Source organism: Centroberyx gerrardi, chromosome 15, assembly GCF_048128805.1.
Source record: "Centroberyx gerrardi isolate f3 chromosome 15, fCenGer3.hap1.cur.20231027, whole genome shotgun sequence".
NCBI classification, from domain to species: Eukaryota; Metazoa; Chordata; class Actinopteri; order Beryciformes; family Berycidae; genus Centroberyx; species Centroberyx gerrardi.
In genome coordinates this window covers 5,285,985-5,313,349 of record NC_136011.1, presented here as the reverse complement: position 1 = coordinate 5,313,349, position 27,365 = coordinate 5,285,985, and the positions used below count along the sequence as shown (strand labels likewise).

At 41.0% G+C, this 27,365-nt stretch overlaps 1 protein-coding gene across 1 annotated transcript in view; it reads left to right on the top strand.

The window, feature by feature from the left end:
* Window positions 1–1,897: 1,897 nt before the first annotated feature.
* Window positions 1,898–27,365, top strand: part of LOC139925091 (cationic amino acid transporter 2-like) — a 45,706-nt gene continuing 20,238 nt past the window's right edge. The window contains exons 1-2 of the mRNA XM_078288907.1: window positions 1,898–1,911; window positions 4,158–4,746. Coding sequence (XP_078145033.1) covers window positions 1,898–1,911; window positions 4,158–4,746 — 603 coding nt within the window. The remainder of the gene's footprint in view (window positions 1,912–4,157; window positions 4,747–27,365) is intronic.

Sequence of the window (27,365 nt, the reverse complement as noted above, 5' to 3'; positions counted from 1 at the left end):
CCCCAATCTGGTAAAATTGCAGTTCAGCCTCTAACCAACAATCAAAAGTTTTGTGTTCTCAGAATAAATTAAAAGTACTATAATATTGTGACATTGTTAGCCCAGTGTTTGTCTGCAGTAACCAAGGAGTAATGTACTTTTAGAAAATCAATGTACTATTAGAAATCAAGAAAATGGTTCGCACCTGAGTGATCTGACTAAATGTGAAACAACGATTTGTTATTCAGAAATAAAAGACCTGAGTAGTCAATAAAGCCAATTGCCTCATCAGAATTTTTAAAATTTGACTATAATACATAGATTTCATCCTATTTGGGATTTAGCATTTCATTATGTCAATTAAATGACAGAAGACCACAATTTACTGTTTTTTTCTCTGGCATGTTGCCATCCTGGAACAAGCCAACTGAGCCGAGATTGGTTCCTGTGTTAATACATTATTTCAGATTGGTGGAGCTGACTACAGGCTACACGACTTCTGACTTGCATACATAAAATACCATCAATTTTGCGTAGAACAAGCAAAACTTGGCTATGGAAGTATTGACTAAAATGTGTTTCAAGCTGCATTTTAGGAATCAATAATAGATATTCCATCTATTTCTTATATATATGATTGACTAGGATTTTGGGGATTTTTGAAGGCCGACAACAATGTTTTTGAATTGAAGCTGCTGATAGCAGATTTTGTGCCAATATTCAATGACTTTAAATTTAACCATTTTCATGCCAAATTTTTTTTTTTTTTAAATTGGAAGCGTTCAGCGTTCAATTTTGTTCTTAGCAGGATGGAAAAGCCTCTGAAACAGCATGTAGGCCAGATAATATCCATCATATCAGAGGTGGATGACACTGACTGGCAGATAAAAGGCCAATATGGGCCTGATATATCGGCAAACAAATATATCGGTCTAATCCTATCAGCGACTCTAAAAACAGCCGTTTACAGATGAATCTCAGCCTGTCCGTTCTTTTATTTGATGTTTAAAGACGTACACATAAAACCCTTATTATCTCCACTTCTCTTTGGGAGACTTTTTATGGCACTAATGGAATCACCGAGCCGTGTTTTCACTGAGCCGGCTCGGTCGGCTCGTGAGATATTGCGGTTATTAAGTTTTTTGGTTTTGTAATTGCAGCTGTTACAAGCTGGCGGAGTGAGTCACGTCTCGTGTGACTGCGCTGGGTCGTAAAGCAAATCGGAGCTCCGAGAGAGACCGATAAAGAGAAAGAAAGACAAAAAAGAGAGGGAAAGAGATTGAAACATAGACAGATGATGGAGGGAGATAGAAGTAAATAAAAAGAGACGGAGACAAAGGACCATTTTCACCAGACTTCCTTTTAGTTTTATCACGTCTTCCTTTGGTTTTTTTTAAGAGAGTGTAAGCCTAATGGCCCTATATACCATTCTCCATTCTTTTCCATGTGTCAGTTTTACAGATTGCCGTTTAAACATCGTTCTTCTACTAAATGGAAGTCTCACCAGCGACTCCACAATGCACACATTCATTTAGCGCTGCACCCAAACTATTCATCTACTGACTGAGCAGTGGCAGGTATCAGCCTGTGCCTTTCAGTTTTACGTTGGTCTGTCACAGCTATTTGTTTCCTCTTTTCCATCTTAGCCTTCAATTTTTCTTAGGCCGGTGTTGTTTTTTTGTATACTTAGATTTTGTCTTTGTTGTCATATGATTTGTCATACCTCCTCTTTTTCCTAGATTTTTCCTTTGTTATAACCCTTTCTTCTTCTCCAGTAATGCAGTTTTTCCTGTTAATCTCCCATATTTCAGAACAATTCTCATTGATACTTAATGAGTCTCTTTGCAGCAGTCATTTAGAAGGTAGAGTTAAGCATCACACACATCACACATTCCTGTAAAGCATTAAAAGGAGCTATATGGGCTCACACAGGTACATAATGGTCTATCTCAATTATTTAGTCAAGGGATAAGCTTTAAAAATTAGACTGAAATCACCATAAAACAAAAGAGAAATTTGTATATTAAATGTAATCATTCATTGTATTGACAAAGGCTTTTGTTAATTTTGTGAAATACAGTGTATGAACCAGAGAACCACATTGAGAACAGAATCATTAAAAGATTCAGCATGGTTGGTGGCATTCTATTATAATATGATCCAAACATAAACAAGGCCATGGCAACCAGAAAAATACACAGTAAACCTGTAGTCCTACAGGACGCTGTGTGCTTGTGTTGATTGATGGTGGGCTTATTGTGCGGGAAAATCTCTCCTATCACGCTCATGCATCATATGTATCAATTTGTTATGCATGGACTACTGTTGGTGCCAGCCAATGGGGATCCCTAAAACAAACAAATGTATCTGTTCACCTCTTTTCGTAAGTAGAGTTGATTTTACTAATGTGAATATAAATAATAATTCTGATTTCTATTACCCTTGGACTGCTGACACTGATAGATTCACTGCCATGTTTATGCCAAACATGGCAGTGAATCTATCAGTGTCAGCGGTGTCAGTTTGTGGCACCAAGTGGGAGACATCAGAGCCTACCAAAAATTCCCACGTCCTACTTGTAATTACCACTAGGAGGTTGACAAAGTCAGCAGCTCGTATTTATAGTAAATCCGATATGATGTGAATGCGGCATAATTGGGCGCCACCCATTCTAGAAATGTACCCATGCACTTATGGTGGTGTGAGGCATTTGGATGAAAGCCTCCATTCAAATGCCATTCACTAAAGCAGGAAAAAAAGAGGTAGAAAAACACGAGACACTGAGAGAGCATAGGAAAATAATAGAGAGGTGTGGGAAAAAATGGTCAAGATAAGGAGAGAGAGAGAGAGAGAGAGAGAGAGAGAGAGAGAGAGAGAGAGAGAGAGAGAGAGAGAGAGAGAGAGAGAGAGAGAGAGAGAGAGAGAGAGCCGAGAGAGAGAGAGAGAGAGAGAGAGAGAGAGAGAGAGAGAGAGAGACTGCCGCAGGTCCAGCCTCACCACTGTCATCCAAGTAAATTGAGATGAATTGTCTTGACACAGGCTGGCGAGGGTTCAGTAACGTTTAAAGCGATTCATCTGACACAAGAAATTCAACACGGCGTCAAGCGGGCTACAAAGTGTTCGCCGCCGTTCTTTAGATCTTCTCTCTTCCATTTCCCTCTTTACTTGTCATGATCCCCTCCTATCCTCCTCCACTCCCTCTTTGAATCATTTTAACTCTCACACTCGTTCATCTGTCTTTGTCTCTTCTTTTTTCCCCATTCTTCTCTCCCTTTCCGTCTCTAAGATGCCTCCTTAATCGCTTCCTTTAATCTATGAGAGCGGCGTGACCAAGGGCAAAGGAGTGTGAACTCTTAGTCCAATCGCTACCTCATCCTCTGTGTGTGTGTGTGTGTGTGTGTGTTGAAGATTTACACACACCAATCACATGGACAGATGTGAAGATGATCTCTGTAGGTCTTTCTCAATATGCGTTCTTGTGTTCTCCATGGTGCGTTTGATGTGTCAGATGGTGAAGATTCATTGCAAGAATGACACATCACTACCAAATCAGCGCTATAGTTAATAGTGCAGAACTGGATCAAACACAGGCACGTGCAGAGGGGGGAGCTCTGGGTGCTTGGGCACCTTCCCCTTTTCCCTTAACTGAATAAAATGCCCCTTCCAGTATAATTTTATTATTTTATTTTAAGCATTTTCTGAATAGTTAATAAATTGTAGCGACACAAGTAAAACTATTTGAGCAAATGCAAAACACAAATGAGATCGTCTGCACAGTGCATTGCCCCTTCTCTCTGTTCTTCTCACATGTGGACGTTTACGTCCCTCACCCCGTCTGTGTGTGTAAGCGCACTGAGCAAGGTTTAGTGCTGCAGACAGAGCTGCGCTATCAACAGACTCACAGAGCAGGAGGATAACGAGCCAGGGAGACTGTACTGTGATACGTGTCGCTTATCGAGAAAATTATGTGACGAGTTGCAGCCATTACTTAAACCTGCCGATATATCACATATCCTGCTATTATTTCTTAGCATGTAGGCTGTCAATGAATCAATGTAGCTAATTGAAATTTGGACCGAATTGACTATTGCTAGCTAGCTTGATGCTGCTGCTAACTTTCTTAGCCCAGTAACTCAGATTCTCTCGTTTGCTAACATAATTTTTTCATTACAAAATAGAAACAGGTGCGCTTCTTCGGCCTGCGAGGCTGAGAAGAGCGACCTCCATCAAGAACCGGAGGAGCAGGCCATCAAGTTTGAGGCCTGCGAGGCCGAGAAGAGCGACCTCCGTCAAAAACCGGAGGAGCAGGCCATCAAGTTTGAGGCCTGCGAGGCAGAGAAGAGCGACCTCCATCAAGAACCGGAGGAGCAGGCCATCAAGTTTGAGGCCTGCGAGGCAGAGAAGAGCGACCTCCGCCAAGAACCGGAGGAGCAGACCATCAAGTTTAAGGCCTGCGAGGCCAAGAAGAGTGACCTCCGCCAAGAACTGGAGGAGCAGGCCATCAAGTTTAAGGCCTGTGAGGCTGAGAAGGAGACCCTTCGTCAGGAGGAGGAGGAGCAGGACGTCCAGCTTGAGGTCGAGAATAAAGGCCTTCACCAAGAAATGGAGCTGATCCAGGGAAAGATGGCCTTCTCCACAAATGACCTGGCTGCTAAGCTTAAGGCAGAGCAGAAGGAGAAGGAGCTCCTCTTCCAAAAAATGGAGGAACTCAGACATCGCCACAAACAGATGGGCCTCTCCACCTGCCAGCAGGCCATGAAGCTCAAGGTCTGCATGGAGAAAGATGAGAAAGAGGCTAGAGGAAAAATGTCCAGGAAGCCTTCCACAATGAAGAGATTGATAACGCTTCTGACCCCAAAAGGGAGGAAGAAGAAAAGGGAGAAGAAACAGGAGATGATGGAGTCCCCTACAACTCCAACATTTGACTTTTCCTGAATTACCTCAAGAAATTGAGACATTAACACCTATGCTCTCTCTCTCTCACTCACACACACACACACACACACACACACCAACCCCCGTTTACAACCCACCACCCCCCCACACACCCTAACACCCATTTTAAACCCACCCTCCCCACACATACCCTAACTTCTATAAAATAAAATATCAAATAAAATAATGCTCTTCCTGTATTGTTTTATTCCTGTAGAGAAGTGAAAGTGGCACTGCAGTCAACATTGTATGCAGAGGATTCAAGACAGCTGGACAGAGACAGTGTTGTAGAGAAAACATAGGCTATTGGATCTATAGTTGTTTTAATGTTTTTGACGTATGAATTGTTTGTCTGGTTCTGCAATTTAAATGCTGTTGTCAAACTCAAACATGGAAGTGGAGCTGCTACACTACTCTACATTTATCTCATCCACTGAGAGAGCCAGAGCTGTGTAAAAGACACTCACAGCTCAATAAGATCACCTTGAGAAGAATCACATACTTGATTACTTTTAGTGATTTTCTATTCTCTCTATATTTAGTTGGCTAAGTTATGTTTGTTCATCTCATTTTATTGACAGTGTATACTGTGATTTTGCTACACAGCATTGATATGACTACTAGTGTTCCAGCTGAGTACATAGATCTACTGTTCCAGTGAAATCATACAGGAAAGCAAGGCCTCCAGACGTTATCAAGAAATTCAATATGGAACGCAATGATGAACAGGCATAGAAAGTATAATATTGTTGCTGAATGACACTGAAGAAACTGAATTCAACTTATTACCCAGGTTTGAGCTCTATACATACACATTTTTTAGTGTTATGGGGCCACAGCAAAACCCTGGGGCCGACCCTGGTACCTAAGTAATACAAGTAAAAGTACTAGTTTTGAAGAAATTAAAATGATTGATGCATTAACCTGTAAGAAGTATTTTACCTTATTTATTATTTACCTTTATTTAACCAGGGTAAAAATAAAACATTAATCGTAGAGTAGATTGGTATCCAAGTTTTGATTTGATTAATCATCCCAGTTATTTTAACCTAATCACTGGTGTTTATGTGACATGTTAACCCTAACCCTAACAACACTAAGAAAAAATGAAAAAGTGCCTTCTCAGAAAGTGTCCATGCCACTGAAAGACATACTCTTGTGTAAGGTGTGTGTGAGTGTGAGAGAGAGAGAGAGAGAGAGAGAGAGAGAGAGAGAGAGAGAGAGAGAGAGAGAGAGAGAGAGAGAGAGAGAGAGAGAAGAGAGAGAGAGAGAGAGAGAGAGAGGAGAGAGAGAGAGAGAGAGAGAGAGAGAGAGAGAGAGTGTGTGTCCTAATTCAGCCTAAATTAATATTCACCCCAGCCCAGTTGCTATATCAGCATGCACTTATGCCCTCCAAACCCAGGTGGCTTCAGGTTGGTGCGGGCAGAAGAGGTGCCCCCTTTTTCATTTTTTTGCCCCTGCCCCTTAGAGAGAAAATTCCAGAGAGTCGCCCCTTTCTCAAAGTGCAACATGTCTTGTGGCTGCATTGCATTCTGGTCTATTGAGGCTACTTTCAATGTAGAAATTGATCTCTCTGCCTCTTCTACAATGGCTTCCTCCCTGTATGATTGTTGAATGTCTCTAGAAAGAAGTTCTTGCTCTTTGATTCTGAGGGACTGACACCAAAACCTGACGTTTACTGTTGATGTTTTAGCTAGCTGAAAAAAATTCTTTGGCCAGTTATCCACAGAAGAAGAAGAAAAAAAAATACAGCACCAAATGACAAAATGGACCCATGAATACATTAAAAACGGTGACAAAATTCTGTTTTGAATTGGTTACATGGCCCTCAAGAAAATGATCTGTTTTTTAACAGTGTTAAAGTGTTTTAACACTTTAGTTAGTGTTAAAGGATTTTTCCTTCATTGTGCAACCTCAAGCACAAAGCCCATCTCAAACATTCTTGCGAATTTTGAAAGTTTTGGATGATCGTTCTCCACAAGGAAATGTGTCGACTGGATTTGACAATCACCTTCTGTCTCCCTGTGTCTCTTCATGTGTCTATTTCTCTCTCTCTTTCTCTACGTCTCTCTGTTTCAGATGCAACAATGCAGTGCAGTGTTGCAGTACATGCGATAGTTAGATCAGCCCGTCCATCACTCCACCCTTAGTGTGCAAGTGTGTCTGAGCGTATGTTCGTGCATACTCATTTAAGGATGCACATTAAACTATGTGTGTGTATGTGTGTGTGCTCTTGTACGTCTGTCTTTGTGAGAACCAGTTTGAGTTCTAGACCTTTAGGAGTGAGGAGATTTTGGCTGGTCTTCACTTCTTATAGGGGTTAGTTTAGGGTTGGGATTTGGGTTTAGGGTTAAGATTAGAATTAGGATTAGGTTTATGTTAAGGTAAGGGTTAAGGTGGCTGTAGAGTCAATGGATGGTTCATATATATATATGTATAGGAAGACAAGTGTGTTTGTGTGTGTGTGAGAGGGAAAGAGAGAACATGATAACTACATGTGTGTGCATTTGCCATCTAACATTGAGAAGCGTAGCATGACCTCCAGTATAATCCTATTGACCATCAAATAGTATTGTGCTGTTGTGGCACAGAAACCTTGTAACTCCAGTTTTGCCGCTTTAAGTAAAAGCTAGCATGGTTCTATAGCTCATAAGAAAGTTTAATTTCCTTGAGGCCCATGTAACCAATTCAAAACAGAATCAAAACAGAATTTTGTCACGGTTTTTAATGTGAAACCAGGACAGCTGATCTTAATTCTGAAAAGCTTACATTTGAGAGATACTAGGTTTTCATGTGACAGCAGCAGTGTTTGTCTGCTGCTGTGTGGTTTTAGGCTTTACCGGTGCTAACACTACATTGTTGCTGATAGAGAATTGATCACGCTTGCTTGTTGTTCATGGATTACCACTGATGTTGTGTGTCTTTAGCGGCAAATGTAATTGAGTTACACTAAAGAACATGTATCACCCCAGCTATTGTCCAGTGGGTGGTCACATACACACACGTGCAAGCACACACATTTGTGCCACTATGTTTGTGAGGACCTTCCAGTACCTACATTGTTTTTTTCTACAACATATGTTTGAAGAGAAGGAAAAAGCAGAAAACCTGGTATTTTTTCTGTCTTTGTCTATTAGATTTACTGGACAGTTTTTGAAAACACTCAGGGGCGAATTCACAAAGAATGGATTGCGGCCGCCAATAGCACCATGAATTGCGTATCATTTGCAACCGCTATTTGCTCCGTCTCAAGGACCGATTCACAAAAGATATTGCGCTAATGATATGCCAGCGCAAACACGCCCATAACCTGTTGCAACTGAGTGCAATTTGCCCCTGGTTTGCGTCTGATTGCAAAGTATAAATGTTGCCTTTGCTCCAAGAACACAGTAGGCAGGACAATGGCAGAGAGAAAGAGAAAAATGAAATTTTTAGACCGAAGCGGAGAACAAAGGAGAATGTAGGGGAGCTTTATTCATTTATTTTTCATGACACAATTGCATCCTGTCACTGCATCCTTTGTTTGTCATTGCATCTCACTGCATCCCAAAATAAACTAGAAGGACACTCGGAGAGCGCAGACCTCCGCCAAGGCCAATCCAGTCTTCTATGATATGCAAATGTGCAAGCGCAACCAATATACGGATCCGCTCCAAAATTTAATGGGTTCTTCCTTGGCCCATGCTACACCCTTCCATGAAGTTTCATGAAAATCAGGCCAGTAGTTTTTCCGTAATCCTGCTGACAGACAAACAAACACACAAACAAACGGCACCGAAAACATAACCTCCTTGGCGGAGGTAATAAATGAGTTTGAGCGGAGCTGTCCATGGTGCTGGATCTTTAGGCCAAAATAAAGCCCACTGCTGACTAGTGAGATAAGTGAAAATATTTTCAGAGTGAGAGATTGAGTTGTATTGATTGTTTGGGTGTACTGATTTATTTGCTTTTGTTTGTGAAGCAATCTGTGTTAAAGTTCTATAGTAATAATAATAATAATGTCAAAATATTATTTACAGACTGTATTTACAGACAATTTTATTTTTTAGGTCACACAAAGGTGGAATTGTTGCAGAGACATTTGCAAGGTCAATTCAATTCAATTCTCAGTTAAATCAACAAGTGATATTCTCCTTCGAAATATCCGCTCACAAGCACGCCTGGCATTACGATGCCTTCGCCTGCTACAGTCACTGCTGCCATGATCACTGGAAAGTCTGGGCGTGACACCCCTTATAAATGCGCTTCAATTACCACCAACTCTCTGAAGACGCTAATAATTTCACTCTAACTGTGTGTGGCAATTAGCGCCGATCTTTGTGAATTGGACTGTTTTTGCAATGAGGCTCATTTGCATAGAAAGGGGCCAATTTTGCGCCAAATGTATGCATATTACCTAATTTAAATACGTGCAAATAGCACAGGAGCACCGAGACGCTATTTGTGTGGCAGCGCAGTTAGCGGTGCATTTCACCCTTTGCGAGTGCTTTGTGAATTACACGGTTTCTTTTTGTCTTATTTGCACAGGTTTAGCGTCAGCAAAAGCCGCGCAATCCTTTTGTGAATTCACCCCTGAAACTCTTATGAGTAAGAAAATGTTGAAAGAGGAGGCAAAAACAGGCAGTCAGAGTATTAGTCTGCAGAGAAATATTTCTAAAGTGTGCAAAATTCATTTGTAAATATGCTTGAAATAGGAAATTTAGGAACTTACTTTCTCCCCTTTTAACTATGCTGCTGCTGCAGGTCTGCTACTATGGACCATTTGGCTTCTCTGGTGATTCAATCTTTAACCCTCTACTTTACATCCCTACCCAAACCGTCTTCACACTCTCAAATGTTTTTTGCTCCACATTAAAAGGAGAATACCGGAGAATACCATTTAGAGTTGTAGCCCATTTACCCCTGTCTATGTCCAGTTTACATTTCCCCCAATCATTTTGCAATGCATGCCAAATGTAATTAGACAGGTTTTGTCATTTATTCCTTTTTTGTTGCTTTTAAAATACAAACGGTACAGTGTCAAACCTAGCTTGAAATGAACTGCTGTCCTGGCTAACAAAGATGGCCCAAATAAAAAGGTATGGATGTGACAATAAAGGTTGTAAGAGACTTCCATTTTTCCCTGAGGGTGTCAGGTGATCGGCAGTGAGCAGAGCGTAACATAATGCACACACTGCTATGAAAACACTAAACTCGGGCACATTGAAATAACACTAAAACAGACACTTTGAGAAAACCATATTAAAGGTCCCATATGGTGTAAAACTGGATTCCCCTTGCCTCTTTGATTATAAAGGAGTTGGATGTTCTATCTAAACATCGTGGAAGTATCATAATGCACAGTATAGCCAACAAAATCTAGTATATTTAGTATATACAGTATATAGTATATATTCTAAAATATTAGAAAAGCGAGCCTCTAAACGAGCCGTTTGGACTTCCATAACTTTGTGGCGTCGCAAAGGTTCGCTCATTATCATTTTTGTAAGAAATAATAGACTAACAAAGTGTTTTTTTCAAAGCGGTTGAGCGGTTGTCATTGTTTATTACCGGAGAGTTTTTCCTACCTGTAGCTGCCGGGCTGCGGCGTCTCACGTTTCACTCTTCAAACGGTTAGCCAATCAGAACAGAGGGTCGTTAATATAAATGAGCCTTAAAGACACAGCGACAGAAACAGCCTGTTCTTGGTAAGGCTCAGAGAGATGCTGGAAAATGAATGTGTCAAAATGGATTGGGAGAGTTTTTGGTACATGACACCACACACACAGGCTTCATGGCTTCTTCTGAAGGTAGGAAAACAAACCCTGATATCTCCAAGACACCGCCAGGAATAATATAAAGGAGAGGGGCAACCTAGATGATTGGCACAAACGTACAAAAAAAATTGTATTATCCTTTAACAACTCTTAATGAATTCACACTGAATTGACTCTAGCCACTATCTTGGAGATTAGATCACTGTTAATTCATTTAACCTCACAAGCAATCACATATAACAGAAACACACACACACAATAATGGACTAATACCAGATTGCAGGACTTAATGTTTCTAATTCCATGTGCCTGTATTATATTTCACAGTGCCATCAAGTTATACTCAAACAGTATACCTACACTCTATAGCAGTGGTTCTCAACGTGGGGTCCGGGGACCACCAGGGGTCCGTGAGGGGCTTCCAGGGGGTCCCCAGCAAACTGATGAATTGTTAAACTTCAGCATTATTTCATTAGTTAACACAATTAGAGAATGTAGAAGAATGACTGTTTTGATCATAGTTTCACTGTTATCTCACTACAGACAGTCATGGGATTCTGTACAAAATCATATCTAACAATAAAAATATTCTCAGATTTGGGTTTGAGGGACAAAATCTTATCAAATGGGGGTCCGTGGCTCTAATGTGGACTAAATTAGGGTCCTTGATATGAAAAAGGTTGAGAATCACTGCTCCATAGCATATCACCAAACAAGGAATAAAAGGCAAAAACAGACTTTTATCAGCAGCAAGCAATAATTTCTATGTTGACTTTACCTGCACTATACTGTAATAATACACAGCACCATAGACCTTCCCCTCCCCTCCCACTAGATGAATTTGACCCTCAAGAAGACCCCCCCCCCCACCCCCCAGGGTGTTGTTAGCATGTTAACGCAGCATTTTCTGCAGCCGTAGACCAATTACCCTTGATTGATATGGTTGGGATTACCACCCTAACCGGAGAGGTGGGTTAATGAGAGGCAGGAGCCCGCCCTCCCCGCCCCGACGCTGTCTGTGGAGCCGTAAGAGGAACGGCGGCGTGTGATGGATGGCGATTATCTGTCTTCATAATGGTGCTGATGGGGTATGTGTGTGAGAGAGAGAGAGAGATAGCTAATACAGAGAGATACAGAAAACAAGAAAATGCATGCACACGTTGCCATGTGGCATTCGTCTTCTGCAGTGATTCTCAACCTTTTTCTCAATATTTTTATTGTTAGATATGATTTTGTCCAGAATTCCATGACTATCTGTGTTGTAGGTAGAGAGATAACAGTGAAACTATGATCAAAACCGTCATTCTCCTACATTCTCTAACTGTGTTAACTTGTAAATGAAATAATGCTGAAGTTTAACAATTCATCAATTTGCTGGGGACCCCCCGGAACGCCCTCAAGGACCCCTGGTGGTCCCCGGACCCCACGTTGAGAAACACTGATCTTCTGCATGTCCCTTCTGGAGTTGCAGTGGAGCTAAGTGAGGTGGTTGTGACACGGCAATAACGACGCGCCATTGTATTTTAGGCTTGTAAAAATAGATAAGGTAGGGATTCACCTCCTGCTGGATCCCCAAGCTTGTCAATTCAAATGTGTAGTTTACAAAAGAAGCAGCTGGTTCTTTGGCTATTTTTACCCAACCTTTATGCGTGCTGACGTCTTGTTACTTCCCTCTCCACTCCGCTAATTACAAACTCTCACATTTCTTTCATGAAAGCATCACCTAGCATCCGGTACCTGCCATTTCACCAGGCAGCGTCGTCATTTTAATTACTGGTAATGGCGCTCCCTTCAACACAAGCACTATTTGTTTAGCTTTTGAATGCAGGAACTGTAAAGGGAATATTCTTTCAAGTCCAGCCTAAAGGAGGTGACTGTACAAATAATTTGTGGTGGAAAGAGATGTCTTTTTTTGCACAAAGCCATATAAAAAGAATTCATGTTGTGATTAAAGGGTTAGGGTTCTGTTATTTTAGCCTGTTTTCACCATTTACTCTAAAGAAAAACAGAAAAATGTTTTACAGTTTCTTATATAACCACCCTGAAAATGGTTAGCACTGTTTGCATTTCTCATTGACACCAGTGGGCCAACGCTTAGCAGCAAGCCTTTCCTCCCCCAGTGTGACAAACACCAAGTCAAGTCAAGTCAAGTCAATTTCAAGTCAAGTCAATTTTATTGTCCCAGATGGGCGATTTGTGCTGCAGCAAGTATAAAACACATATGACAACATAAAACATATAGTATCACATAGAAACATTAAGATAAAGGAACCGAGGTGACTCACACCACTGCACCAAGTTCATTCCAAATCCAAGAGAATTGGCGCAAGTGTCCGTTCATGCCATACGGCTTACAATAAAATCATATACACCAACAACAGTCCTTACAAGACTGAACCATGTCAACGTCAACAGCATCATCGACATCATCATGACCATCGACACAGGAGTAGTCAGTGACATCATCAACGACAATACCTTGCCTACAGCTTATCAACATACCATACAAAAGTATGGTTATCAGTGCATTGTCATCATCAACTTCACCACCAGAGCAATGACATCCTAACCAAGCAACATCGCTACTAGCAATGTAACATACCATACAGCAATAAAAAGTAATAATAATAATATAATAATACAATTAGCGGTTACCTCCTCCTACCAGCAGCATTTAAGGCTCGAATGGCAACAGGGATAAAGGAGTTCCTATACCTATTTTTTGTGGCAGCAGGGGACCTAAACCGTAGGCCAGATGGTAACAACTTAAACTCAGAATGTAAGGGATGAGCACTATCTGAAATAATAGCTTTAGCTTTCTTAAGCACCTGCTTATTGAATAAGTCATTTGGGTTACTGAACTGTACTCCTACTATCTTACTGGCCACTTTCACAATCTTAGCAAGGGTATTTTTCTCTTTAATGCCAAGGTTGCCATACCAACAGATACTAGAAAAAGAGATGACAGACTCAATAAAAGCTCTGTAGAACAGGGTCATTAGGGTCTTATCAATCTGAAATTTGGCGAGTTTCCTTAAACAGTAAAGGCGTTGCTGACCTTTTTTACACAACATATCAGTATTTAGATCGAATTTCAGCCGGTTATCAATTATGGTGCCCAGATATTTGTAACTGGTTACCATGTCGACTGCCTGACCCTTGATGACACTGCTCTGGGAGCTGGGGGGAGCTGCCTCAAATCTATACACGTCTTTTGTTTTTGCTACATTTAGTTGTAAAAAAGCATTTTCACACCAAAGAACAAAATCGTCAACTACAGGCCCATGACAAGCTTCATCATCACCAAGAAGGCTAAGAATTACAGAGTCGTCAGCAAACTTTACAATGTATCTATTCTCATAATGGCTGCGACAATCATCTGTATACAAAATATACAAGAGAGGAGAGAGAATGCAGCCCTGAGGAGAGCCGGTGGAAGAAATCAGTTCACCGGACAGGTTTCCATTTACTCTCACTCTCTGAGTCCTATTTGTAAGGAAATCTAGGATCCATCCCACTATACCGGAGTCTAGGCTAAATTTACTAACAAGTTTCTCAACTAAAATGTGTGGCTGTATGGTGTTAAAAGCTGATGAGAAATCGACAAACAGCAGCCTAGCATGATTCTTACCTCCCTCCATGTGTTTACCCAGGAGATCAAGCAAGGTGATGGTAGCATCTTGCACACCCCTCTTGGCCCTGTAGGCAAATTGAAAAGGATCTAAAAGGCTCTCTGTTTTAGCTAAAAGCTCTTTCTTAACTAGTCTCTCAAATGACTTCATAACTAAGGACGTTAAAGCAACCGGTCTAAAGTCATTGAGGGTCTTGGGCTGACTAATTTTGGCAACAGGCACTACAATGGATCGCTTCCATAGGGATGGCACTCTCTGCTGAGTAAGTGACAGCTGAAAAATATAATTAAAAATGGGACCTAGTTGCTCTGCACATACGATGAGTAGGCGACTACCTATGTCGTCTGGGCCAGGACTTTTCCTTGGTCTACAACGTTTGAAACACTTAATCACACTTTGCTCATCAAAGGGAGGATCACAACGGACAGTGGACTGTAGGCTATTTCTGAACTCAGAGTGAACTCAGAGTGAAGGAAATAGACGCATTGAAAATATGAAGGTATTCCATTAATATTAGAAAAGACAAAAGGGTTACTGTAGCCATAAAGGTGAAGAGTTTATTTATAGAATATTTTATGACGCTGTCAGCAAAATATCACCAGCAGCCTATGAACACTACTCACAAGCTCTTGAAAATGTTAAAATGACCTTAAATAACATCCATTTCTGCTGTATCAGTGTTCATTGGAATTGTTCATATGTAAACAATATGTCAAGGTAACCACATTGGCTTTGAACCCATCTCTGCTTTTCTTCTTTGCAGTACTCTGGAAGAAGAGCTTTTTATCACTTCTGTGGCAACAAGCAGAAAATGGACATAAAAATGGAGTGTACCTATCAGAGAGAGTGCTGCCAACATAATTGTGCAGTGTGTTTGCACAAGTCAATAGACTGGTTCAGAGATGTGCTGTTATGGTGGCTGCAGTACTACTTTATATTCACTTAGCCCTATTAAGGACAATGGCAGCCTTCTAACGTTTTCAATTTTTTTTCAAATAGACAATTTTCTATTCTATTCTGTTCTATTCTATTGTTGGTTAAAGTGCTTGTTTAAAAGGGTTCAATAACTCATTTTATTGGGTTCTGTCAGGACTGTGGAGTCTAACTTGGAGACCTACAAATTAATTTTGGGGTGGGGAGAATGAGAAGGTTGAAGCATTTAAGATAATGTTTCGATAATGCATCAATATGATCTAGTGTCAACAATGTACACACATCTAAAATATGTCCCCTTTAATCCTCAGAACAGTAAGAACCAGTGGAGAAAGTATAGAACGTAAGCCTATCTTGTCAATGAAAGAAAGTATCTCTGAAGAACTTATGAGATATTTTTTCTCGTTTTACCTCGTTTCACACCAAAAGATTCAATTTATCTAACAAATATCGGACAGAAACCATGGCGCGACCAAAACATAGGTAGTCTGAAACGCCCCCTCATTGCTAACGCTGAGTGCAGCTGTCCACTGACCTTGCCCTTTAAGCAGACAGCATTCTAATCTAAGCAGGTACAGTTCTCCAGGGATCACCAGGGACCTCTGCCACCTCCTCTCCCCCAGGCGGGAACACCATTCTGGGGCACAGACTGGAAGGAGAAGGGGGTGGGTGGGTTGGAGATAAAGAGACATGCTGTTTCACTGTGTTGGGAACAGGAACATGGGGATTTGGTGGAGGGGAGAATGTCATGTTTCGACCCTCCGGCTGTGGCTGGAGGTAACAGACCATCACCTCTTGTCCTCTCCTCTCTTTTCCTCCTGTCCTCTTTTTACAGCTGGTCTGTCCCCTCTATGTCGGAGAGAGGTGGAGTGAGATATAAAGCAAGAGAGAATTACCTTATCCTCTTCTATTCTGCAGCCCACATTACTCTAAAACATTTTTGTCAGTCGTGACCTTTGAGAGAGACTCTCCGATGATTCAGGTTGAGATTAAAAGTTCACCCACGCCAACACCTAATGCAACATCCTCTGTATCTACATCATAGCTCTCTGCCCAAAGTTTAGACAGTTAATTAGGAGGTTTTGAATTTTAGTGTGGCAGTTTCTTCACTATGCACTTGTCACAATCTGGGGAATGGAAGTTTATTTTTTGGCACTTCAGTTACCCAAAATGTCTTGTTAGCACTGTTAGCATGCATTATGGAAACCAATGGCTACTGCTAGCCGGACTAACTTGTTAGAATCAGGCTAAGATTTCAGTTTAACTATGCAAACACATAATGCAACATACTAGCTCTCTACCCAAAGTTTATACAGTTTTAGGGAGTGCCTTTTGACTTTTAGCATGGTATTTTTCACAGGCACTTATCACTTAACATTCCTAGAAACCAATGGGCACCACTAAAGCTAACTTGCTAGATTCAGGCTAATGTCTAAGTTCAAGGATACCAACACCTAATGTAGCTATCATACTCTGTAGCTCTCTACCTAAAGCATATCATACTATAAAGCAAGGAATCTCTGTCTGTGTGTCCGTCGGGAATCTCTGTCTGTCTGTCTGTGTGTCCGTTGCATATCTCGAGAACCGTTTGTCCGATCGACTTCACACTTGGCGGGTGTATTGCTGGGGACCCAAGGAAGTGCAGTGTCGGATTTGGTGCAATTTGGACGCGCGACACGTTCAATATTAATAAACTTTGAATAAACAAGCGAACAGCGCTCTGTGCAGCAGCGGGGCGGGGCGAACAGCGCTCTGTGCAGCAGCGGCATGAACGGGCACTGCACTAGTACAGTTAATTGGGGTAGGCTATACACTTCAAGTTTTAGTTTGGTATTTTTCATGACTAGAGACTTCCTGACAATGTGGTGAAAAGTTGTTTACATTGCCAGTTGTTTACAGTGCCAGTGGGCACTGCTAGCCACAAGCTAACATGGTAGATTCTGGCTAAGATGTAAGTTCATCCATGTCATTACAGCACTTAATGCGACATACTATATAAATTCCTATCAAAAGTTCTTAGGACTTTCTGAAAAAAAAAGCTGTCCCCATTGAAAGTTTTGTATGTCTGTCACATACATGGAAACGACTAGCCTAATGAAAATTACTGTTCATTTTACAGAATACATTCTTGGCTACATTCAACCACGACCAAGTTTTGAAGTGGCAGGTTGACACAATTTTAACACTTGGTTGTAGTATTATTATGTATGTCTGTGAAATCATATATCATATCTCTATCAAGGGATATAGTGGAGGGTAAACTCAGTGTACCCAATATTATATTTGCATAATATACTTTACCTACCTACCTACCTACCTACCTACCTTATTGATGTGAGATATACTTGGATAGAGTGTTGTAAGAATATAATTGATTTTGGTCCATATAGGTTGTTTACTTATGATAATCACTGACTGGAGGTCATAGTTTACCTGCTTTTTTACTTACCACTATATCACTGATCACATCACATCATGTCATGTCTTTTCATATCTTTAAGTGATCTGCTTGTGTAGTTGAGCCAAAGATGACACACACAAACGCTCTCATCTGCATCTTCATTTACCAGCCCTAAGCTTGAGACATGCAAGGCACTCCATTAAATAGGTGGTTAAATCTGTGCCTCTCATGTACCAATCAATGGCTTCCTGGGAGCTGAAAAGGTCAGTGGTGATTGGATGAGAAGAGCGCAGTTTCCCCCCCTGGGTCGGGACTGTTAAATTGAGAGCTCGTATCAACAGGGCGGAAAATGTCAGCTCTCCATTACCTGGGCCTGAAGACATGTCTCGTTCATTTCAGAGATTATTTTTATAGCGTTTCAGCCTCACCTGACAGCATGGACCGGAGTGTGACGGGAAACATGGGAATAAGTGAGAGAATGGGGATGAAATGTGACAAACGCCAGGGGCTCGATCCGATTCTGCAATTCTGGGAGGGGAGGGAAAGAGGGCGGATGGGAAGGAGGGAGAAAGAAATGGGTAGATGCATTGGTAGATAAGAAAGAGAGAGTGGAAATTGAAAAGTAACATAGCTGGCTAGAGCGTTCCTGGGTGGGTGGATGGATGGCTTTATGGATGGATGGATTGAAAAGTTGATAACTAGACATAAAAACTGAAAAGCAGACACCTACACTGCAAACATGTCCATCTTCAGTCAGGCAGACTTATAGTATATTCAGTTTCAAAATCATATTTTCTTGTAATACATTGATTTGCATTAGAAATGAAATTCCGAAAGTAAAATTGTCCCAAGCTATCTACTCTACAGTTATGTGAAAAAAGGGCTAAATTATGCTAAGTTGATTGTGTCTTTTGGTGCAGTTCTGAATGTTCCAAAGCAAATGTATCTATTGAAGAATATGAAAAGTGGCTTCTCTGCTAAATATCACGCATCTCTCTTCCTCTCCGCATGACTGACCCATAAGCAGCTGCAGCATTTGAATGGCATCGTTTGTCATGATTACATCCTTCTCAAGTCACACACCCTACGCTTGACTTAGCATCAGAATGTTAAGTGACCCTCACACACACACACACACACACACACACACACACACACACACGCACGCAGGTATACACACACGCATGCACACACACTCATACTTACTGCATGCATGGAGATCTACAGTACTTCAGTAGAAACCAGGAATATAATGATGAATGATAATATAATGAATAATGATGAGGTTTATCAGGTCTAAAAGTCTATATTAACTCTATATTAAAATGGCAGCTCTGGAAAAAAAATTGTCAGTTTGTGTTTGAAAGTTAATAAAAACAATGAGCAGTGAAGGGATCAGCAGGATAGTTTGAACATGAATTCTCAGTAAGTCCAAGTTCACACATTACTAAATTCTTAACAGCTGCACCAACTGAGTTCCAATGTAGACGTAAGTTACAACTTAAAATTTACACATACCCCTACTAGGTGTAAAGTCCTTGGCAACATGAAACTGGATCACTGAACTGATGAAGAACTTTTAGCTAGCGAACAATAAAATGAATAATGTTTTTCCAGATGGCGCTGTTGAGTCTTGACTTCGTTCTACATCTCGAGTCCCACCACGGTTTGCTCTCAGCAAAACTTGATCAGATGCCGTGCGGCAGAAAGTGGCTCATCAAATTCCAATTCAGACACAATGCCATCCTTCGTGGACATACAAAACACTGATGTATGCAAAACATAATCACCAAAATGCGCAATTTCGTCTCCGTCAGCTCATGGCCCATCTGCACATGCATGACTCTTCTCAAGCCACCGTCACTGGCAAGGCACAGGCTGGCCAGAGAGACAAGAAAATGCAACATTTACATGTGATCAAAATTTTCAAAGCACATTAGAAGTGCAAGGCAAGTGCAAGAGTGTGGTTTCCCAGTCGTGCTCCTATTTTTTTTAAACTGGCAGTCTCTCTGGCCAGCCCTTACCTAGCTGGAGCTAGGCACTCCACCAATCCCTGCTCTACCCAAACTTCTGGCAAGCTTGCATCTTCTCCAGGGGCGGGTCAGGGACACTGATGCAAGGGGGGCGGAGCTGTCTTTTTAGGCCCCCACCCACTCATCCTTAATAAATTGCCTACATAAATAGGCTAAATTAGGTTAACATAGCCAAAAATAATGATAGCATGTAGTAGACATAGCCTACAACTTTTTGCAGTAAAGCCAGCAAACAATAGCCTAGTCTAGCGTTGGTTAACTAGAACATGTCTCATAATGCTTTACACCTGTATAATGAGGTCACTGTTCCTCACAGTGAATTATAAACTGTGTACTAGCCCTGAATCTTTTGAAGGTGCAAGCAGTCAATGCCAAAGAAGTAACCTTAGCTCATACCGATTCAAATACTCTATGAAATCATAAAACATCCGTTTTGCCATGTTTTAAATAACGTTTTCATATGTAAACAAAACACTGCTGCAGATAACTGTAGCTCAAGCATTAGTTCCTATATTATTCCTAATCACAGCATTGTACCATGAAGTAGTTATGTTATGTTATTGTGAGAATACAAGTTAACAGATGTTTGGGGGATCGCTGTCGTTGTGAACATAGCCTATCCAACATGTACTATTCTGATGCTACGAGCTGCAGCTAATGGAAAATGCTACCGCTAACGAACAAGACTAAACACAAATGAAGTAACGTAATCGGAGTGTGGAGTTGTATTAAATGTGGAGTTGTATTAAATGTGGCGATTACGACACATGAAGTGGACACAGGACGTCGTAACCAAACGGCAAATGCGGACTAAACGACGCGATTACAACCTGCACACACACTGGACAGAAGGAATGCCATGCTGACAAATGTAAGTGGCTATGATAGTTTCTTTCCCTTCTGTTGCCCCACTCTCTGTCGGCAGCCGGCTATGTACTGACAAAGTGAAGCTACAGGTAGCTGACTACACAAACGTTATGCCATTACACATAACCGCAGATATAAACTACACAGATTGCTGGCCGGTGCAAGTTCTATCGCTCTCTGCCTCTCTGCATGTCCTGTGTTACCTGCGCAGGCACACGCAACTCGTGTCACTGTAGACTTGTAGGCGACTATAGCCTGCATAAAAGGCTTCAGTTATCGCAGCCCTTTGCAATGTGTTTATCGCGGAAATTCATATCGCAATAACGATAAAAATATGGTGCATCGTTCAGCCCTAACAAGAACAGTAGACCTAATTAGGGTGCCCCCTTATTGGGCCCCTGGTGAGCGTGGGCCCTGGGGCGTTCGCCCCTCCTGCCCGCTACTGATCTCCTCGCTTCTGGCTCCTTCCAACGAATGGTGGCAATATCAGCAGGAATCTCACAGTCTGCACTCTCACCTGCATTGTCCATGGTGCTGAACATCCATCTACTGCCCATGATCTAGGGAAGAAATCAATAAAACCAAAGTTGATTTCTTCCGATTGGCCAGTTTCCCTAATGTTCTTAGGACGATAGATGGGACTCGTGCAGATAAGTCCCCCATCCGAGAATAGGAAGCACTTCCACTCCATAAATGTCTAGGTCGTCTGCAATACCAAGCACATTATCACAAATGTAGTTGCAAAATACCCCGGTTCAGCACATGATGCGTTCATCTTCAGGAAGAGCAGATTGTAGGAGTTGCTGAGGAACAGACAACATGGAGATGGCTGGCTGTTAGGTAAGCCTCGTCATTTCAGGAGTACATTAATCTCTTAGGCCATCATCATCATCATGATTATTATTATGCCATTATAACTCCCTATGTTACAACAGGAGACCAAGCATGCCCCTTACACCCTTGGATTTTGACACCTGTACTGAAACCAAGCACAGCAGAGGTGAGGTACAATGCACATGTGCGTACCCGAAACATCGTGGAGCGGACCTTCGGAATTCTAAAGTCCCGGTTTCGCTGCTTGGACAGACCAGGTGGAGCTCTACTCTACACCCTGCAAAAGGTCTGTCAGATTGTAGTTGCCTGCTGTATTCTCCACAACATTGCAGTGCGCAACAAAATGCCATGTCGAGAGGTTGAAGAGGGCAGAGCAGAAGATGGAGAAATGGAGCATGAACCTCTGCAGGCCGGAGATGGAAGTTATTGTTTATTTTTCATAACCAAGGAATTTATTTTGAGCATATATGGGCTCACAGTAGCAGTTTTGTTTTATAAGTAAATGCCCTTATGTTTGTCTTGTTAGCCTAAATAATTTATCTGTTTGACTTACTGACAATAAATGCAATTAACCTGCAAGACTCAAGTGCAACGGTGCAACAACATGCTGCATTAAAAATGTCTTATTTTCCGTGCAAGAAAAAATAGGCTTATAAGGCTGGCCTATTTTTTAATTAGCCTTTTTAATACTGGTCTGGGACGTAGGGTCAGAGTTGAGGTAGATGCAAAAGGATGACGTAGGTTTTGCCAGGAAAGTCAATGATGTTGCCAGACCTGATTTAATCCCGACTAATTGCTCCAAAGTGGCATTTTGCTTTTGCATCTCCACCAGAAGGAGCCAGCCAATGAAGCCTGTCATGTTCTGGGGCGGTCGGAGGAGTCTCTGGCTCAGTATAGATGCCCTCATTTGGTGGAGTTGCCGATACGAGCTCTAGGTTCAATGTAATCATCTGAACAGGATCATATTTGATAGCTTACCTTCAATGCCACTGATCTGTGATTCTGGAACTGATAGTTGAATGGTCTCCTCCAACGGTGTTAAAGATACAGTTTCAGAGGTGCTCCCTCCTGTCAACTGTGATGATTTCTTATTAAATGCCAAATTGGCTTTAGTACGTCTTCTTAAATCATGCCATCTTTTCTTCAATTCTTCCATTGTTCTTTTGTGTTTTCCTACTGCGTTGACTTCACTGCAATATCATCCCAAGCTAACCCTAACCCTAACCCAAACTTCTGCTGTCTCTTACGTGGCTGTTCAGCCATGTTTCACCTGCCGGACATGGACAACCCAGTTACTTACAAAGACAGCATAAGAGCATAACAAGAATAACAGTTAATACACACACATACATAATCCAATAAAACAGGTCAGGTAGATTAATGGCAGAGACATTGACTAATCGAGTTTCCTTCCAACTCTTTTAAAACTGATTTGATTTGAAGGAAATAAATTCAGACAGTTTTAAGTCAGTCTGAAGAGAATTCCAAGTAAAGGGTGCAGAATACTTAAAAGCTTTTTTGCCCAACTCCGTCTGAACTCGGGGTACAGACATGTGCAGATAATTCTGTGAGCGTAGGCCGTGAACACATACTTTTCTAGACAGATATGTGCACATGTAAGTAGGGAGCAGCCCAAGGAGTGACTTATAGATGATAGTCAGAGAGTGGGTTTGCCTGCGTACATACAAAGAAGGCCATTCGGCTCTGGCATACAAGGTGCAATGGTGCATAAGGAATTTACAGCTGGTAATGAATCACAAGGCACTATGATAGACAGTATCAAGCATCCTTAGACATTGTGCAGAAGCATTCATATAAAGCACACTTGATGGTGTAACTAAACAAAGACACAACCTTAGTGTCAGACTAACTAGTTTCAACATAACAGTTAGTGTTCAGCTGGTGTAACAGGCTGCTGATGTCTTCTGCTGGATTGTTCTTGGTCCCCATATTTGGGTGTAGTTGAAATGAGGTGGATTGGCATAACAGGAATTGCCATTTCTCAAAAATATTTTGATATGTAAGCAAATATATGGCAAGAATTACTAGCTGTATTAATCAGTATTAACTTTTGGTTCATATTCATCTTTTCCTTAGAAATACACATTTCATAACCCTTGCACTCACTGCCACACTGTTATTTCCCCTGTGACTTAACATTTCTTTAGGACTATTTTAATTTATTTTATTTCCCTTATGATTTTATGCATCCATTTGTTTTGTTTCTTATCTCACACACAAATTTGTCATGTTTTTTTTTTTCACGTCTTCAAAACTAAACTATAGCACTACTACAGAAAATACAGAGCCATTTTCCCATAATAGACCTCATACTTTTGACTATATCTATCTCAGATACTCCAATTAAATTCTTATCAGATCTGGGCGAATCAAACTGGGTTACCAAATCTGATCCATGCACAGAATCATAAAGAGAATGGATGAAAGTATCCCAGTCATCTCTGTCCACCACAATAACTACAATCAAACGGCTGCTTATCTGAAAATCCCAAATCCCGCAGCAACACATTTTCACCGTGGCATGCACAGTGCCCATGTGTGTGTGTCTTAAGTGTATTGCTGCCGAATGGCCCTCTGTAGATAACATGCTGTGCCTCGCTGCTGTATTTGCGAAGTTCCAGAACACAGTCAGCAAGAGACAGCAATCGAGGGAACCACCACAGAGCTGCAGGGTAGAGCTTTCTTCTGTGTGCCGATCAGACGCACAAATATGACTCAAGGCTTTGTGGTGCAGGCCGAGGACAGTGGCGGACTGCTGGGATAAAAAAAAAAAAAAAGACCCAAAATGACCCACCACAACTGACCCACAGATACTCCACCCACTGCCTGCTTCTCACAATAAAGACATGTGTAGAACAAAGTTATTAGAGATATAACCTATTTTTAGGCTGTTAGACTCTTAGTCTTGTTTGAGTATTTTCTGATCAGTAATTTTATTGTGGTATGTTTTGTCCTCAGTATTGTATTGAAATCACATCCATTACATAGTATAAATTTGTGAGCTTGCAATAACAGCCATTTCAAATAAACAGAAGCTGATGTAAAATCCTCTGTTGGGTTTGAGTTGTGTTCTCATCCTCGGGATTTGGCATCTGTATCAGCAGCTGCTACCTGGTCAGTCCTGCCTTTCTTCACTGTTGTGTGTGTGTGCCTGTGTGTGTGTGTGTGTGTGTGTGTGTGTGTGTGTGTGTTTGAAAGTTTGTAAGAGACTCAAGATATTTCTCACCCATGATGTTGTTTCTGTCAACAACGACCAGTTTTCACAAAAAGCTGCATTTTGTGAAAATGGAAGACTTTATTGAAACTTCTATGGTGGCGTGTACATGATACTAAGCCCAAGGACACTCAGTGGTTAGCCAGTTAGCATTTTGGGGTCCTCGATCACAGTTACTTGCGCAGTCGTCTGACAACAGAAACAGAAAGATATGACCAAGTTAGTCCATAAAAAAACAACGGTACAGCCCCTTTTTTCAACATCATATTACTAGAAAATCCAAGTGTTTTTTGATCCCAGTTGTAAAAAAAAAAGCTTGTAGTAAACAGTAAACCTAATCCTTCCCTCTAATTGTGCTCTCCACTGCATACCAATATTTTTGTTTTAGGGGTCAGATATCCAGTGCTGGAACTTCCATCAACAATACATAATCACAGCATGGTAATGTTAGCTAGTTCTGCAAGCAGCCAGCTGACTATTGTCAGACAATCTCAGGGCACCTCATTAACTATGCATTAGATTAGATTAGATTAGATTTAGATTTATTTTGAACATGTTAAAAAAAGACTATATACATATATATATACATATATATATATATATATATATACACATACGTAAGAAAACAAAACAAGAATAACCAATAAAATTAACAGTAAACATATACAACAAATTCTCAATAAACAACATAAATAAATAAATATTACATGTCCGAAATGGAGTAGGAAGAAGTAAAATACTTATTTGGTCCTACCCCTTTGCTAAGCTTAATCAATGAACTTACTGTTTATAGTCCAACTATCCACCCCAGTGTCCATCATACACAACTTAAATAGTTACTTCTATGTTCATCGTCTTTATACATACACACTCTATGTTCATCCTCTTTATACATAATCAACTTGTAGGTGCCCATCCGACATGTCCCAACACTCACAGAGAGAAAACAAAAAAAGAAAAAACCCCCAAAACAAAACAAAAAACAAAACAAAAACAATAACAACATCATCATCAGCGAGCGTCACATTCTTGAGACAAACAAGGGCCCTTCCTCATCCCTGTACCTCGCATTATGTAGACCAATCAGAGCATTTATTAAAATCAGGGATTATGTGACGTCATTTTCTCTAGGAAGTAGGGTTAGTAGTAGGGTTAATGGATATCTAAAACATTTTTATTCTGTTGACTACCACAGGGAAATTTTCTCAAAGGGCATTAGTCAAATTTATAAAGATATAGTCAGTATCAAGAATCACCCTTTTTTTTCCCTGAAGGTTTAACAATTATGAGGCTTGGCACAAGTTGTGGAAGTAAACAACTCATAGAGTGACATCATCCAACAAAACCCAAAAGTATTTCTGATCCCAGTGCTAGTTCCATGATTGCAAAACTTCAGGAACCAGGCTATGGCTTGAACCCTCAATAATTATTATTAACTTTCCTCCTAAGTGCATAGATTATGAAACTCCTATTGAAGGAGGAGGATAATCTCATCCAAATTGTATTTTAAGCACCTGGAGAAATGTTGGGCTCGAGTATGACATCAAAAAGTAATGAGTTGGAAAAGAACCAGCTTGATCCGCATTTTAGGAAGTCACTCCGAGCTTAAAAAGCTGGAGATATTTGGTTTTGTCAGAAACACCTTCCAGCCCTCATCCCACATAGTTTGCACTGTCAACATTTCATTCACTTTCATTCGTGTTGGGAAAGAAACGCACACACACACGCACACACACACACACACACACACACACACACACACACAAACAGAAGCAAACAGAAACAGTGAAAGAGACAGAGAGAGAGACGAGAAAAAAAAAGATAGAGACGAAGAAACAAAAACAAAGAAACCGGGAGAGAGAGATCAGATTTGTTACCCTTGTCTTCTATACACTCCCAACTCCTTTGTTTTATTTATTTTCATCGCATTAAAACATCACAAGGCGCATCACTTTGAGCCAAACTGGACAAGCATACACGTCACGGTGAGGAAAGTAATCGATTTGGACTTCTGTAGGTGTGCGCTGGTGGAATACAAGCAATTTTGGATCTATCCCTAAAATGACTGTTTTGACCCAGATTTTGTCAGATATTTTTAACCTCATTCACTCTGCCATTCCCAAGTTATAGCCTAGTTACAGAAGTGGGACCAGGATGAGAGGAGGCCATAGCCTTATGGGTAATATTCTACTTGAAATCTGGTTAATAACACACTCCCAAGCAGTGTTGGGTATTGACACATTACTCTACTACTTACTTAGCTGCCTTACAATGAACAGGAATATTAGGAATTCAATTTGAATCAAAGACCAACCAAAAATGTATTGAACTAAAGATCATAGTAACAGTATCTTGGATAATCTATTTACATCCAAGGAATACAAAAAGAGAGCTCATGTAGATGGAATGTCCCCTTGAAACAACTCAAAAGACAGCACTCTAACACTAACCAGATATTAGTGACGAAACATGTTGTTGACGAGGTTCTGTCGAACTTCTGTTCCCCAAGGATGCAGCCTGTCTTGATATAGGTCAACATAATTGACATTGCCATCATCATCATCATCAATGTCCCCTTCTTCCACCTCTGGAAAGGTCAACATTGGCTTGAACTGCCATTTTGTGGAGCAATGCTGTTACGGCCACAACGGCACAGCATTTGGTGGGGTTCAACTGGGGTTCAACCTCTCCTCTGCAATTGTAGTTGGCTGTTCCTCCATCCAAATCCTCCATCTTCAGCCACCTGGCAAATGGCTGATT